At 50.1% G+C, this 15,347-nt stretch overlaps 1 protein-coding gene across 1 annotated transcript; it reads right to left on the reverse strand.

Annotated features, from left to right (window-relative positions):
- Positions 1–2,556: 2,556 nt before the first annotated feature.
- On the reverse strand, positions 2,557–15,285 carry LOC129848115 (voltage-dependent calcium channel gamma-2 subunit-like; the record flags this gene model as incomplete). Its single annotated transcript, XM_055915583.1, has 3 exons — positions 2,557–3,132; positions 4,569–4,803; positions 15,130–15,285. Coding segments are annotated over 3 exons (936 nt in total), but the record flags the coding sequence as incomplete, so codon positions are not given.
- Positions 15,286–15,347: the final 62 nt, after the last annotated feature.

A 15,347-nucleotide genomic window follows, 5' to 3' on the forward strand; every position in this document is an offset into this window, starting at 1 on the left:
CATATAGTTCCCTAAGGGGTTCCAATTTTATTCATCATTGGGACTTGATGCATCCAAGATAAGGATCGTTTGATTCATTTTGGCACCTTGAAAAGACGTTAAGCTTTTTTATTTTCATTGAAACAACACAACGCAAAGAAAGAAAGAAACACCATAAGGCTGTGTGAGATTTCAAAATGAAGATGACAGAAGTATTCGTTCCAAAGAAATCAGAGTTTTTTTTTTCTTATTTAAAAAAAAAAAAGGCTTTACGTTCGTCAAAGTTTGTTTCTTTGATTAGTTACGCCCCTTGAAAGCATTGTTAAATGAAGCCCCGCCCCTTCTACCTGCCTGTCGTGGAAAAAAGAGAAATACACACATTACAGTAACATTTGAACTGCCAACTTGGTTTTCACAACAACCCCCACTGTACTGCCTGTACTGTGTCATTGTTCAACATGTAGGTTGGATGATTTGATTAGCATGCATGTAGAGTTCTTAACATGGGAGTCACTCAGTCTTAGCTTCGTCTAGTTGATCTTCTTCTCTCACGGTTTCCTCTTGATTTTTTATAGCAGTGTCTTTCGCTAAGTGTCTGTTTGTCTCAGAGTAAGTAGTTGACTGTCCGATTACCCAGAACTCATGTGGCTCATCATGTGACTCCCCTCTGGACTCTACCTCTTTTTTTTTGTAGCTCGTCCGTCCGAAGAGGAAGTGATGTCGACGTTTGACATTTCACCTATCACCCCCTATTGACCTTTGGCCCCAAACAAATATGGCCTCGGTCCAGGGACCTGAGTCAGCAGAAAGGTAACAGAAGGAATCACTTAAAAACAATAGAATCTATCTATATATTATTAACTAAACTGCTTGTTGGCTAGTTGCCATGGTTCCCTGTAAGCTATGTTTACGTCACTTCCTGTTGTTGTTGTTGTTTTTCAGTCCCAACGAATCAACTCATTCCTCCTCCTCCGCTGTAGTTTCCATGACGACTTGATTTCGTTTCACCTTGTTTGTCGTTATGTCATTATTGTTATTTTCACTTTTTGCGTCAGGGAAGTCTCTCCGTGATTTAGTAACATATATATTCATATATTCATATATAATTGATACATATATTAACTTAGACCATTTCTTTTTTTGCGGTCTGGATTCCCTCCCTGCGTTAAAGTCCCAACCCACAATGGTTCACAGTATTAATGTGAAAAATTATGAAATCAAACAGAGCAACTAAAGAGAAGAGTGTAGGGGTGTAGGGAAGGAGGGGGAGAAGAGTGTAGGGGTGTAGGGAAGGAGGGGGAGAAGAGTGTAGGGGTGTAGGGAAGGAGGGGGAGAAGAGTGTAGGGGTGTAGGGAAGGAGGGGGAGAAGAGTGTAGGGGTGTAGGGAAGGAGGGGGAGAAGAGTGTAGGGGTGTAGGGAAGGAGGGGAGAAGAGTGTAGGGGTGTAGGGAAGGTGGGGGAGAAGAGTGTAGGGGTGTAGGGGAGGAGGGGAGAAGAGTGTAGGGGTGTAGGGAAGGAGGCGAGAAGAGTGTAGGGGTGTAGGGAAGGAGGGGGAGAAGAGTGTAGGGGTGTAGGGGAGGAGGGGGAGAAGAGTGTAGGGGTGTAGGGAAGGAGGGGGAGAAGAGTGTAGGGGTGTAGGGAAGGAGGGGGAGAAGGGGTGTATTGGGTGTAGGGAACTAAGAAGAGAGTCATAAAAAAATTGAACTCCGTTTTAAATTCGTAGTCTGGCCCTAGTCTCCCCACTCCTCCGTGGTTCCCCAACCCCACTACCTCATCCCTTCTCTGGGTACAGAGAGAGTGACACCCCATCCCCTCCCTTGCCTCCTTTCTCCCTACTCCTCCCGTTTCCCATCCTCCCCTGTCATAACTTTACAAACATGTTTAAAACTCCTTAAACAACGGTAGATGGGGAAAGTCATGCATTTTCTTTTTTCAGATTTTTTTGCACTTTTTTTCAACATGGAAACTCATATGATGATCATCATCATCATCATCATCATCATCATCATCATCATCATCATCGCTGTAGTAGAAGTATCCGGAACGGAAGCAGAGCTCATCTGTTTTGTTCTGTTACGCTCTGTTCATCCCTCCTTCTTTCTCACTCTCTTCCTCCCTCACAGTCCTCTCCCTCTCTCCATCCCTCCATTTCTCTCCACCCCTCTCTCCGCCCCCCTCTCCCTCCCTCTCTCCCTCTCTCCATCCCTCCATTTCTCTCCGCCCCCTCTCCGCCCCCCTCTCCCTCTCTCCATCCCTCCATTTCTCTCCACCCCTCTCTCCGCCCCCTTCTCTCTCCCTCTCTCCCTCTCTCCATCCCTCCACCCCTCTCTCCGCCCCCTCTCTCTCCCTCTCTCCCTCTCTCCATCCCTCCATTTCTCTCCACCCCTCTCTCCGCCCCCCTCTCCCTCCCTCTCTCCCTCTCTCCATCCCTCCACCCCTCTCCCTCCCTCCCTCTCTCCCTCTCTCCCTCCCTCTCTCCCTCTCTCCACCCCTCTCCCTCCCTCTCTCCCCCTCTCCCTCCCTCTCTCCCTCTTTCCATCCCTCCGCCCCCTCTCCGCCCCCCTCTCCACCCCTCTCTCCGCCCCCCTCTCCCTCCCTCTCCCTCCCTCTCATACAGGTGTGGTGCGGCGGTTAGCTGCGCTGCCCGTGTCCGTCAGGTCTTTCTGAATACTGTTGTGGACCTGGAGGAAGCTGTGGTCCCGTTCCAACGTGGTTGAGTTATAGGCGGCTGTCGGCGTGCCTGTCTGGTTCTTCAGCGTATCCCGCGGCAACGTGTACATGGACAGCTCCGTCGACGGTAGCGCCCCGAATGCCTTCAGCCCCACCGGGGACGTGTCCCGGGATGCGTCCCCGGTGGAACGGGAGCTGGAGCGCGAGCGTCCCCGGTAACGGTAGCGGTAGGAGGGGATGCGCGTGATGGCGGCGCCTTGGAGGTAGTCGGCGGCGCTGATGGCGGCCCCCACGCGGAGCTGCCGGTGGCGGTCGATGAACATGTGCACTGCGAGCACGCCCACCATCTCGGCCATGATGAAGGAGAGGGCGCCGAAGTAGAAGGACCAGCCATAAGAATAACTGTTCTTCTTCGAGTCCGACTTGGACGGGTCGCCCGCGTTGGCTGATATGTAGACGATGATGCCGATGATGTTACTCAGTCCTGGAGGAGAGGGGGAAGAGGGAGAGAGATGGGGGGGAGAGGGGGAAGAGGGAGAGAGATGGGGGGGGGAGGGGGTCATCATCATCATCAGCCTCATCTATCTCTCTCTCTCTCTCTCTCTCTCTCTCTCTCTCTCTTTCTCTCCCCGCCCCCTCCTCTCTCTCTCTCTCTCTCTCTCTCGCTCTCTTTCTCTCCCCGCCCCCTCCTCTCTCTCTCTCTCTCTCTCTCTCTCTCTCTCTCTCTCTCGCGCGCTCTCTTTCTCTCCCCGCCCCCTCCTCGCTCTCTCTCCCCGCCCCTCCTCTCTCTCTCTCTTTATCCCCCCCCTCCTCTCTCTCTCTCTCTCTCTCTCTCTCTCTCTCTCTCTCTCTCCCCTCCCCCCTCTCTTACACTTTGTCTCTTTTGCTCTCTATGTGTCTATCATCTGTCTCTGACTCTGTCTTTCTCTCTGCAGTCTCTCTATCACTCTGTTCTTTCATCATATATATACCATGTGTAAATGATGGGGCTAGAACAGAGCAGAACTGTGTCAGGGACACCTTATTTTTAGAGATCCTCATGGGTTCTCCACAGCCTAGCAACAGGAGAGAGAGAGGGGAGAGAGATAGAGGGGGAGAGAGAGTGGGAGAGGGGAGAGAGAGAGAGAGAGAGAGATGTGCTCTATATGTCTGACCTGCACCATGGAGATAGTTATCTAGACCAGCCTAGAACTCCTCTCTCTCTCTGTCTCCCTCCCTCCTTTTCTCTCCCTTCCCTCCGACCCTTAATCTCCTTCACTCTCCCCTCTATCCCTACCCCTCCCCTCTATCCGTCTCTCCCTACCCCTCCCCTCTTAGCTCCCTACCTCTATCCCTACCCCTCCCCTATCACTCTCTCTCCCTGTATCCCTACCTCTCCCCTCTCACCCTCCCTCCCTCTATCCCTACCCCTCCCTCCCTCTATCCCTATCCCTCCCCTCTCACCCTCCTTCTATCCCCCTCTCCCTCTATCCCTACCCCTCCCCTCTCACGCTCCCTAACTCTATCCCTACCCCTCCCCTCTCACTCTCTCTCCCTGTATCCCTACCTCTCCTCTCTCACCCCCCCCTCCCTCTATCCCTACCCCCTCCCTCCATCCCCCTCTCCCTCTATCCCTACCCCTTTCCCTCTCACCCTCCTTCTATCCCCTCTCCCTCTATCCCTACCCCTTTCCCTCTCACCCTCCTTCTATCCCCCTTTCCCTCTATCCCTACCCCTTCCCTCTTACCCTCTCTCTATCCCCCTCCCCCTCTATCCCTACCCCCTCCCTACCTTCATCTATCCCTGCCCCTTTCTTCTCACCTTCCCTCTCACCCTCCCTCCCTCATTCCCTCCCTCCCTCTATCCCCCTCTCCCTCTAACCCTACTCCTTCCCTCTCACCCTCCCTCCCTCACCCTCACCCTCCCTTCCTCCATGGCTACCTGCGGAGACGAAGAGGATGCCTGCGCTGAGGATGATGTTGTGGCGTGACTTGTAGAACTCGCTGGCAGCTATACACAGCCCTCCCATGAAGAGCAGGATCACACTCATGATGGGGAAGATACTGGAGGCTCGCACCGCACCTGAGGGACACACACACACACACACACACACACACACACACACACACACACACACACACACACACACACACACACACACACACACACACACACACTAAATGAGGAGAATGAGTAGAATACTGGGATGACTAACACACAGACTGAAGGAAAAAAGGCTAATAAATAATGACAGTACCAAGACTTGTTCATTCTGAGAATAACAAACTGCCTACATATAGAGAAAGTGAGAGACATTTTGACATAACTCCCTCCCTCTCCCTCTCTCTCTCTCTCTCCCTCTCTCCCTCTCCCTCTCTCTCTCTCTCTCTTTCTCTCTCTCTCCTCTCTCTCTCCCTCTCTCTCTCCCTCTCTCTCTCTCTCTCTCTCTCTCTCTCTCTCTCTCTCTCTCTCTCTCTCTCTCTTTCTCTCTCTCTTTCTCTTTCTTGAACAGCTGTCACTCCTGGTAACATGCACACTTGAAACTTTAATTATAGACTAGCTTAACATTTCACCACCTCACCTCATCCTCCCCCCTCTCCCTCCCATCTTCTCTAACCCTCTCCTCTTCTCCTCCATGTCTCCCCCCTCTCCCTCCCATCGTCTCTAACCCTCTCCTCTTCTCCTCCATGTCTCCCCCTCTCCCTCCCATCGTCTCTAACCCTCTCCTCTTCTCCTCCATGTCTCCCCCCTCTCCCTCCCATCGTCTCTAACCCTCTCCTCTTCTCCTCCATGTCTCCCCCCTCTCCCTCCCATCGTCTCTAACCCTCTCCTCTTCTCCTCCATGTCTCCCCCCTCTCCCTACCATCGTCTCTAACCCTCTCCTCTTCTCCTCCATGTCTCCCCCCTCTCCCTACCATCGTCTCTAACCCTCTCCTCTTCTCCTCCATGTCTCCCCCCTCTCCCTCCCATCGTCTCTAACCCTCTCCTCTTCTCCTCCATGTCTCCCCCCTCTCCCTCCCATCGTCTCTAACCCTCTCCTCTTCTCCTCCATGTCTCCCCCCTCTCCCTCCCATCGTCTCTAACCCTCTCCTCTTCTCCTCCATGTCTCCCCCCTCTCCCTACCATCGTCTCTAACCCTCTCCTCTTCTCCTCCATGTCTCCCCCCTCTCCCTACCATCGTCTCTAACCCTCTCCTCTTCTCCTCCATGTCTCCCCCCTCTCCCTCCCATCGTCTCTAACCCTCTCCTCTTCTCCTCCATGTCTCCCCCCTCTCCCTCCCATCGTCTCTAACCCTCTCCTCTTCTCCTCCATGTCTCCCCCCTCTCCCTCCCATCGTCTCTAACCCTCTCCTCTTCTCCTCCATGTCTCCCCCCTATCCCTACCATCGTCTCTAACCCTCTCCTCTTCTCCTCCATGTCTCCCCCCTCTCCCTCCCATCGTCTCTAACCCTCTCCTCTTCTCCTCCATGTCTCCCCCCTCTCCCTCCATGTATCTTAAGTACATTCTCTCTTTTCCCCAAAGTGCTGACAGGGAGACCTTCTGGAAGACTCCAACTTCAGGAATGTTGACACCCTTCACTCCACCTCTCTGTCTCTCTGTCTCTCTGTCTCTCTGTCTGTCTCTCTCTCTCTCTCTCTCTCTCTCTCTCTCTCTCTCTCTCTCTCTCTCTCTCAATTCAATTAAATTCTAATCAATTTAATGGGCTTTATTGGCATGGGAAACATGTGTTTATATTCCCAAAGCAAGTGAAATAGATAATAAACAAAAGTGAAATAAACAATAAAAAATGAACAGTAAACAAAATAATAAGGACATTTAAAATGTCATATTATGTCTATAAACAGTGTTGTAATGATGTGCAAATAGTTAAAGTACAAAAAGGAAAATAAATACACATAAATATTGGTTGTATTTACAATGGTGTTTGTTCTTCACTGGTTGCCCTTTTCTTGTGGCAACAGGTCACAAATCTTGCTGCTGTGATAAACACTGTGGTATTTCACCCAGAAGATATGGGAGTTTATTAAAATTGAATTTGTTTTCTAATTCTTTGTGGGTTTGTGTAATCTGGGGGAAATATGTCTCTCTAATATGGTCATACATTGGGCAGGAGTTTAGGAAGTGCAGCTCAGTTTCCACCTCATTGCGTGGGCAGTGTGCACATAGCCTGTCTTCTCTTGAGAGCCAGGTCTGCCTACGGCGGCCTTTCTCAATAGCAAGGCTATGCTCACTGAGTCTGTACACATTTCCTAACTTAAGTTTTGGTCAGTCACAGTCCGTTGACATCCGGTTTGGAGCGAGCGGTCGCATTTGCATTCGCTCTGCAGGTAGTATAACTTTTCATTACATTTCATTACATTTCATTATAGTACAACGGTTTAATTTGTTTAATTTGTCCAACCTTAGCAATTTCTTCTTAGCTAGCTACATAGCCGTCTGTGTATCAAAGATAATTGCGTAATTATCGTATTTCGTCGTCTATCGTAGTCCACACTGCTATCTGCCCAGCAGCTAGCCAGCTAGCAAACGTCCACCGTCTACCCAATAGTAGTATAACTTTTCATTACATTTCATTATAGTACAACGGTCTGATTTTCATTTTCATTACAGTACAACGGTTTGATTTGTTTGATCTTAGCTAGCTACATAGCCGTCTTTGTATCAAACATAATTGTGTAGTTATTGAGGTTCGCTAGCCAGCTATTTTCGTCCTAACGTAACGCAACGTAGCCAACACTGCTAGCTAGCCAGCTTGCCACCGAATAGCAGCATTGTAGAAACGAGTGCATTACAACGGAACGACTTGATTAGTGTAGTGTTGGCTGGCTACACAGTTGTCTTTGCTATCTTTGATTTGTTTGATCTTAGCTAGCTACTTAGCTGGCTACGTAGCCGTCTTTGTATCAAGGATAATTGTGTAGTTATCGAGGTTCGCTGAGGTTCGCTAGCCAGGTATTCTCGTCCTAACGTAACGTAACGTAGTCAACCCTGCTAGCTAGCCAGCTAGCCACCGATTAGCAGCACTGTAGAAACGATTACATTACAACGGAACGACTTGATTTGTGTAGTGTTAGCTAGCTACATAGTTTTCTTTGCTATCTTTGTATCTAAGATAATTGTGTAGCTTTGAGTAATTATCGATTAGCTAGCCAGCTATTTTCGCCTGCCGCGCTGCCGTCCTCCTACCTAGCCAACACTGCTAGCTAACACTGCTAGCTAGCCAACTACTACCGAATAGCAGCACTGTAGAAACTTACATTACAACGGAACGACTTGATTAGCGTAGTGTTAGCTAGTTGTCTTTGCTGTCCTTGTATCCATGATAATTGTGTAGTTTAGAGAAATTTAGAGAAATTGTCGAGGTCACCTAGCCAGCTTCACTTTCAACAACGCAGCCACTGCTAGCCAGGCTACTTCACCAGCCAGCAGTACTATATCATTTTAGTCAATTAGATCTTTTATTTTATTTATTTTTTGCAACGTAAGCTTAACTTTCTGAACATTCGAGTCGTGTAGCCCACTTGTCATTCTAATCTCCTTTGCTTTAGCGTAGCCTCTTCTGTAGCCTGTCAACTATGTGTCTGTCTATCCCTGTTCTCTCCTCTCTGCACAGACCATACAAACGCTTCACACCGCGTGGCCGCGCCCACCCTAACCTGGTGGTCCCAGCCCGCACGACCCACGTGGAGTTCCAGGTCTCCGGTAGCCTCTGGAACTGCCGATCCGCGGCCAACAAGGCAGAGCTCATCTCAGCCTATGCGTCCCTCCAGTCCCTCGACTTCTTGGCACTGACGGAAACATGGCTCACCACAGATAACACTGCTACTCCTACTGCTCTCTCTTCGTCTGCCCACGTGTTCTCGCACACCCCGAGAGCTTCTGGTCAGCGGGGTGGTGGCACCGGGATCCTCATCTCTCCCAAGTGGTCATTCTCTCTTTCTCCCCTTACCCATCTGTCTATCGCCTCCTTTGAATTCCATGCTGTCACAGTTACCAGCCCTTTCAAGCTTAACATCCTTATCATTTATCGCCCTCCAGGTTCCCTTGGAGAGTTCATCAATGAGCTTGATGCCTTGATAAGCTCCTTTCCTGAGGACGGCTCACCTCTCACAGTTCTGGGTGACTTTAACCTCCCCATGTCTACCTTTGACTCATTCCTCTCTGCCTCCTTCTTTCCACTCCTCTCCTCTTTTGACCTCACCCTCTCACCTTCCCCCCCTACTCACAAGGCAGGCAATACGCTTGACCTCATCTTTACTAGATGCTGTTCTTCCACTAACCTCATTGCAACTCCCCTCCAAGTCTCCGACCACTACCTTGTATCCTTTTCCCTCTCGCTCTCATCCAACACTTCCCACACTGCCCCTACTCGGATGGTATCGCGCCGTCCCAACCTTCGCTCTCTCTCCCCCGCTACTCTCTCCTCTTCCATCCTATCATCTCTTCCCTCTGCCCAAACCTTCTCCAACCTATCTCCTGATTCTGCCTCCTCAACCCTCCTCTCCTCCCTTTCTGCATCCTTTGACTCTCTATGTCCCCTATCCTCCAGGCCGGCTCGGTCCTCCCCTCCCGCTCCGTGGCTCGACGACTCATTGCGAGCTCACAGAACAGGGCTCCGGGCAGCCGAGCGGAAATGGAGGAAAACTCGCCTCCCTGCGGACCTGGCATCCTTTCACTCCCTCCTCTCTACATTTTCCTCTTCTGTCTCTGCTGCTAAAGCCACTTTCTACCACTCTAAATTCCAAGCATCTGCCTCTAACCCTAGGAAGCTCTTTGCCACCTTCTCCTCCCTCCTGAATCCTCCTCCCCCTCCCCCCCCCTCCTCCCTCTCTGCAGACGACTTCGTCAACCATTTTGAAAAGAAGGTCGACGACATCCGATCCTCGTTTGCTAAGTCAAACGACACCGCTGGTTCTGCTCACACTGCCCTACCCTGTGCTTTGACCTCTTTCTCCCCTCTCTCTCCAGATGAAATCTCGCGTCTTGTGACGGCCGGCCGCCCAACAACCTGCCCGCTTGACCCTATCCCCTCCTCTCTTCTCCAGACCATTTCCGGAGACCTTCTCCCTTACCTCACCTCGCTCATCAACTCATCCTTGACCGCTGGCTACGTCCCTTCCGTCTTCAAGAGAGCGAGAGTTGCACCCCTTCTGAAAAAACCTACACTCGATCCCTCCGATGTCAACAACTACAGACCAGTATCCCTTCTTTCTTTTCTCTCCAAAACTCTTGAACGTGCCGTCCTTGGCCAGCTCTCCTGCTATCTCTCTCAGAATGACCTTCTTGATCCAAATCAGTCAGGTTTCAAGACTAGTCACTCAACTGAGACTGCTCTTCTCTGTATCACGGAGGCGCTCCGCACTGCTAAAGCTAACTCTCTCTCCTCTGCTCTCATCCTTCTAGACCTATCGGCTGCCTTCGATACTGTGAACCATCAGATCCTCCTCTCCACCCTCTCCGAGTTGGGCATCTCCGGCGCGGCCCACGCTTGGATTGCGTCCTACCTGACAGGTCGCTCCTACCAGGTGGCGTGGCGAGAATCTGTCTCCTCACCACGCGCTCTCACCACTGGTGTCCCCCAGGGCTCTGTTCTAGGCCCTCTCCTATTCTCGCTATACACCAAGTCACTTGGCTCTGTCATAACCTCACATGGTCTCTCCTATCACTGCTATGCAGACGACACACAATTAATCTTCTCCTTTCCCCCTTCTGATGACCAGGTGGCGAATCGCATCTCTGCATGTCTGGCAGACATATCAGTGTGGATGACGGATCACCACCTCAAGCTGAACCTCGGCAAGACGGAGCTGCTCTTCCTCCCGGGGAAGGACTGCCCGTTCCATGATCTCGCCATCACGGTTGACAACTCCATTGTGTCCTCCTCCCAGAGCGCTAAGAACCTTGGCGTGATCCTGGACAACACCCTGTCGTTCTCAACTAACATCAAGGCGGTGGCCCGTTCCTGTAGGTTCATGCTCTACAACATCCGCAGAGTACGACCCTGCCTCACACAGGAAGCGGCGCAGGTCCTAATCCAGGCACTTGTCATCTCCCGTCTGGATTACTGCAACTCGCTGTTGGCTGGGCTCCCTGCCTGTGCCATCAAACCCCTACAACTCATCCAGAACGCCGCAGCCCGTCTGGTGTTCAACCTTCCCAAGTTCTCTCACGTCACCCCGCTCCTCCGCTCTCTCCACTGGCTTCCAGTTGAAGCTCGCATCCGCTACAAGACCATGGTGCTTGCCTACGGAGCTGTGAGGGGAACGGCACCTCAGTACCTTCAGGCTCTGATCAGGCCCTACACCCAAACAAGGGCTCTGCGTTCATCCACCTCTGGCCTGCTCGCCTCCCTACCACTGAGGAAGTACAGTTCCCGCTCAGCCCAGTCAAAACTGTTCGCTGCTCTGGCACCCCAATGGTGGAACAAACTCCCTCACGACGCCAGGACAGCGGAGTCAATCACCACCTTCCGGAGACACCTGAAACCCCACCTCTTCAAGGAATACCTAGGATAAAGCAATCCTTCTGCCCCCCCCCCCCCCCCCCCCCTTAAAAGATTTAGATGCACTATTGTAAAGTGGCTGTTCCACTGGATGTCATTAGGTGAATGCACCAATTTGTAAGTCGCTCTGGATAAGAGCGTCTGCTAAATGACTTAAATGTAATGTAAATGTAATTGTCTTTTTGTTTTCTCATAATTTGGTTTGTCTAATTATGTTGCTGTCCTGGGGCTCTGAGGTCTGTTTGTGTTTGTGAACAGAGCCCTAGGACCAGCTTGCTTAGGGGACTCTTTTCCAGGTTCATCTCTCTGTAGGTGATGGCTTTATTATGGAAGGTTTGGGAATCGCTTCCATTTAGGTGGTTGTAGAATTTAACGTCTCTTTTCTGGATTTTGATAATTAGCGGGTATCAGCTTTATTCTGCTCTGCATGCATTATTTGGTGTTTTACGTTGTACACAGAGGATATTTTTATAGAATTCTGCATGCAGAGTCTCAATTTGGTGTTTGCCCCATTTTGTAAATTCTTGGTTGGTGAGCGGACCTTCTATAACTGATTCAAGTATTTTTAGCCAAATCCTAATTTGTATGTCGAATTGTATGTTTCTTTTGATGGCACAGAACTCTCTCTCTCTCTCTAGCTCTCTCTTCCCCTCTCTCTCTACCTCTCCCCCTCTCTCTCTACCTCTCCCCCTCTCTCTACCTCTCTCTCTATCCCTCCATCTCTCTACACCTCTCTGTATCTCCATCTCTATATCCCTCCATCTCTCTATCCCTCCATCTCTCTATCCCGCCACCTCTCTGTATCTCCATCTCTATATCCCTCCATCTCTCTATCCCTCCACCTCTCTGTATCCCTCCATCTCTCTATCCCGCCACCTCTCTGTATCTCCATCTCTATATCCCTCCACCTCTCTGTATCCCTCCATCTCTCTCTCTCTCTAGCTCTCTCTTCCCCTCTCTCTCTACCTCTCCCCCTCTCTCTCTACCTCTCCCCCTCTCTCTACCTCTCTCTCTATCCCTCCATCTCTCTACACCTCTCTGTATCTCCATCTCTATATCCCTCCATCTCTCTATCCCGCCACCTCTCTGTATCTCCATCTCTCTATCCCTCCATCTCTCTATCCCTCCACCTCTCTATCCCTCCATCTCTCTATCCCGCCACCTCTCTGTATCTCCATCTCTAAATCTCTCCATCTCTCTATCTCTCCATCTCTCTATCCCGCCACCTCTCTGTATCTCCATCTCTCTATCTCTCCATCTCTATATCTCTCCATCTCTATGTATCTCCACCTCTCTATCTCTCCATCTCTCTATCCCTCCATCTCTCTATCCCGCCACCTCTATATCTCTCCATCTCTCTATCTCTCTATCTCTCTATCCCACCACCTCTCTGTATCTCCATCTCTATATCTCTCCATCTCTATATCTCTCCATCTCTCTATCCCGCCATCTCTCTATCCCGCCACCTCTCTATCTCTCCATCTCTCTATCCCTCCATCTCTCTGTATCCCTCCATCTCTCTATCCCTCCATCTCTCTATCCCGCCACCTCTCTGTATCCCTCCATCTCTCTATCCCGCCACCTCTCTGTATCCCTCCATCTCTCTATCTCCACCTCTCTACCTCTCTATCTCTCCATCTCTCCATCTCTCCATCTCTCCATCTCCACCTCTCTATCTCTCCATATCTCTATCCCTCCATCTCTATATCCCTCCATCTCTCTATCCCTCCATCTCTCTATCCCTCCATCTCTCTATCCCTCCATCTCTCTATCCCTCCATCTCTCTATCCCGCCACCTCTCTGTATCCCTCCATCTCTCCATCTCTCTATCTCTCTATCTTTGTCCCTGCTTACATTCTTATCTGTCTGTCCATCAGCTGTCTGTGTCTTTGACCTCTGGTTGGCTTATTCGCTGTCCTCCAGCGTTGCATTGCCGTGGTCACTGGGCTAGCAACAGTCTCTGGGACAGCCAATGGTACAACTAAATGTATGTTTGTTTCTGTTAGAGGGGGCGAGTGGTGTTTCTTGTACCCTCCCTCACTCCGTTCCTCCCTCTTTATTTCCCATCTCTCCATCTTCTCCATTTTTCTGCACAGCTGTCAGAGGGGGAGAGAGAGGGAGCGAAAGGGGGGAGCGGTGGAGAGAGAGAGAGAGAGAGAGAGAGAGAGAGAGAGAGAGAGAGAGAGAGAGAGAGAGAGAGAGAGAGAGACAGAGAGACAGAGAGACAGAGAGACAGAGAGACAGAGAGACAGAGAGACAGACACAGACACAGACACAGACACAGACACAGACACAGACACGGACAGACAGACAGACAGACAGACAGACAGACAGACAGACAGACAGACAGACAGACAGACAGACAGACAGACAGAGAGAGAGAGAGAGAGAGAGAGAGAGAGAGAGAGAGTGTTCCAGGGGAAGGTTCCGGTTGGCCAGGCTGATTAAATATTAAGGTGACCTCAGAGTTGGCCGGGCACCAACCTCCCCTTTCTACCCCCATCCTCCCCCCTGGCCTGTCGCATTAACCCCACCTCCCCCCTGCTCATTGACATGTGCAGTCAAGGTGCATTATCTTAAAGATACAATAACCCCACATCTCACACACACACACACACACAGCCTTCTCCAGAGTCAGCAAAATTCTCTCTCTCTATCTCTCCCTCACTCAAGCCCACACACACACACACACACAAGATACACATGCATTCACAGACACACAGATCTGCAACACCACTAAGCAAGGGACACTATGAAGACCAAGGAGCTCTCCAAACCGGACAGGGACAAAGTTGTGGAGTAGTACAGATTGGGTTATAAAAAATATCAGAAACTTTGAACATCCCACGGAGCACCATTAAATCCCTTATTAAAAAATTGAAAGAATATGGCACCACAACAAACCTGCCAAGAGAGGGCCGCCCACCAAAACTCACGGACCAGACAAGGAGGGCATTAATCAGAGAGGCAACAAAGAGACCAAAGATAACCCTGAAGGAGCTGCAAAGCTCCACAGCAGAGATTGGAGTATCTGTCCATAGGACCACTTTAAGGCGTACACTCCATAGAGCTGGGCTTTACGGAAGAGTGTCAAGAAAAAAGCCATTGCTTAAATAAAAAATAAGCAAACACGTTTGGTGTTCACCAACAGTCATGTGGGAGACTCCCCAAAATATGGAAGAAGGTACTCTGGTCAGAAGCTGGTTGAGAGAATGCCAAGAGTGTGCAAAGCTGTCATCAAGGCAAAGGGTGGCTACTTTGAAGAATCTCAAATATAAAATATATTTTGATTTGTTTAACCCTTTTTTGGTTACTGCATGATTCTATATGTGTTATTTCATAGTTTTGAGGTCTTCGCTATTATTCTACAATGTAGAAAATTGTAAAATAAAGAAAAACCCTTGAATGAGTAGGTGTGTCCAAACTTTTGTCTGGTACTGTATATCGGCCTCTCACACTCTCTAGGGGGGGTTTGTACATTGTAGAGGGGGAGAGCCTTGACACACACACACACACACACACACACACACACACACACACACACACACACACACACACACACACACACACACACACACACACACACACACGTCATTTGAAAGACTAAGCCACACCTAAGATGGCCGCCCGGCGTGCCAATGTTTGGGCCAATTCACTCAGCCACAACACAAATGGCTGACCTCACAATAACACACAGTAGACACATTAAGATACAACCTGCAAATTCACAATGTAGATTGTGATTGTAAAATGAGTGCATAAGCAAAAAAGCATGAATGCACGCATGCACACCGCAAGTGACACTGGGGTATACACCCCCTTAAGAAACCTCTGCCCGCATCAGCCAATGACATCTGTCTCTTTACGTAACCATGGCAGTTATTGTAATGGTTAGAGAGTTCTGCTACTCTGCTGTGTACCAGAGAATGTGTATATGTGTGTGTGTGTGTACGTACATGTTTCCTACATTATCAGGACCAGAATGTCCTGACGAGTCACCAGAATGTCCTGACGAGTCACCAGAATGTCCTGACGAGTCACCAGAATGTCCTGACAAGTCACCAGAATGTCCTGGTGAGTCACCAGAATGTCCTGGCGAGTCACCAGAATGTCCTGACGAGTCACCAGAATGTCCTGACGAGTCACCAGAATGTCCTGACGAGTCACCAGAATGTCCTGACGAGTCACCAGAATGTCCTGACGAGTCACCAGAATGT

The sequence above is a fragment of the Salvelinus fontinalis genome, unplaced genomic scaffold (assembly GCF_029448725.1).
Source record: "Salvelinus fontinalis isolate EN_2023a unplaced genomic scaffold, ASM2944872v1 scaffold_0990, whole genome shotgun sequence".
Classification (NCBI taxonomy): domain Eukaryota; kingdom Metazoa; phylum Chordata; class Actinopteri; order Salmoniformes; family Salmonidae; genus Salvelinus; species Salvelinus fontinalis.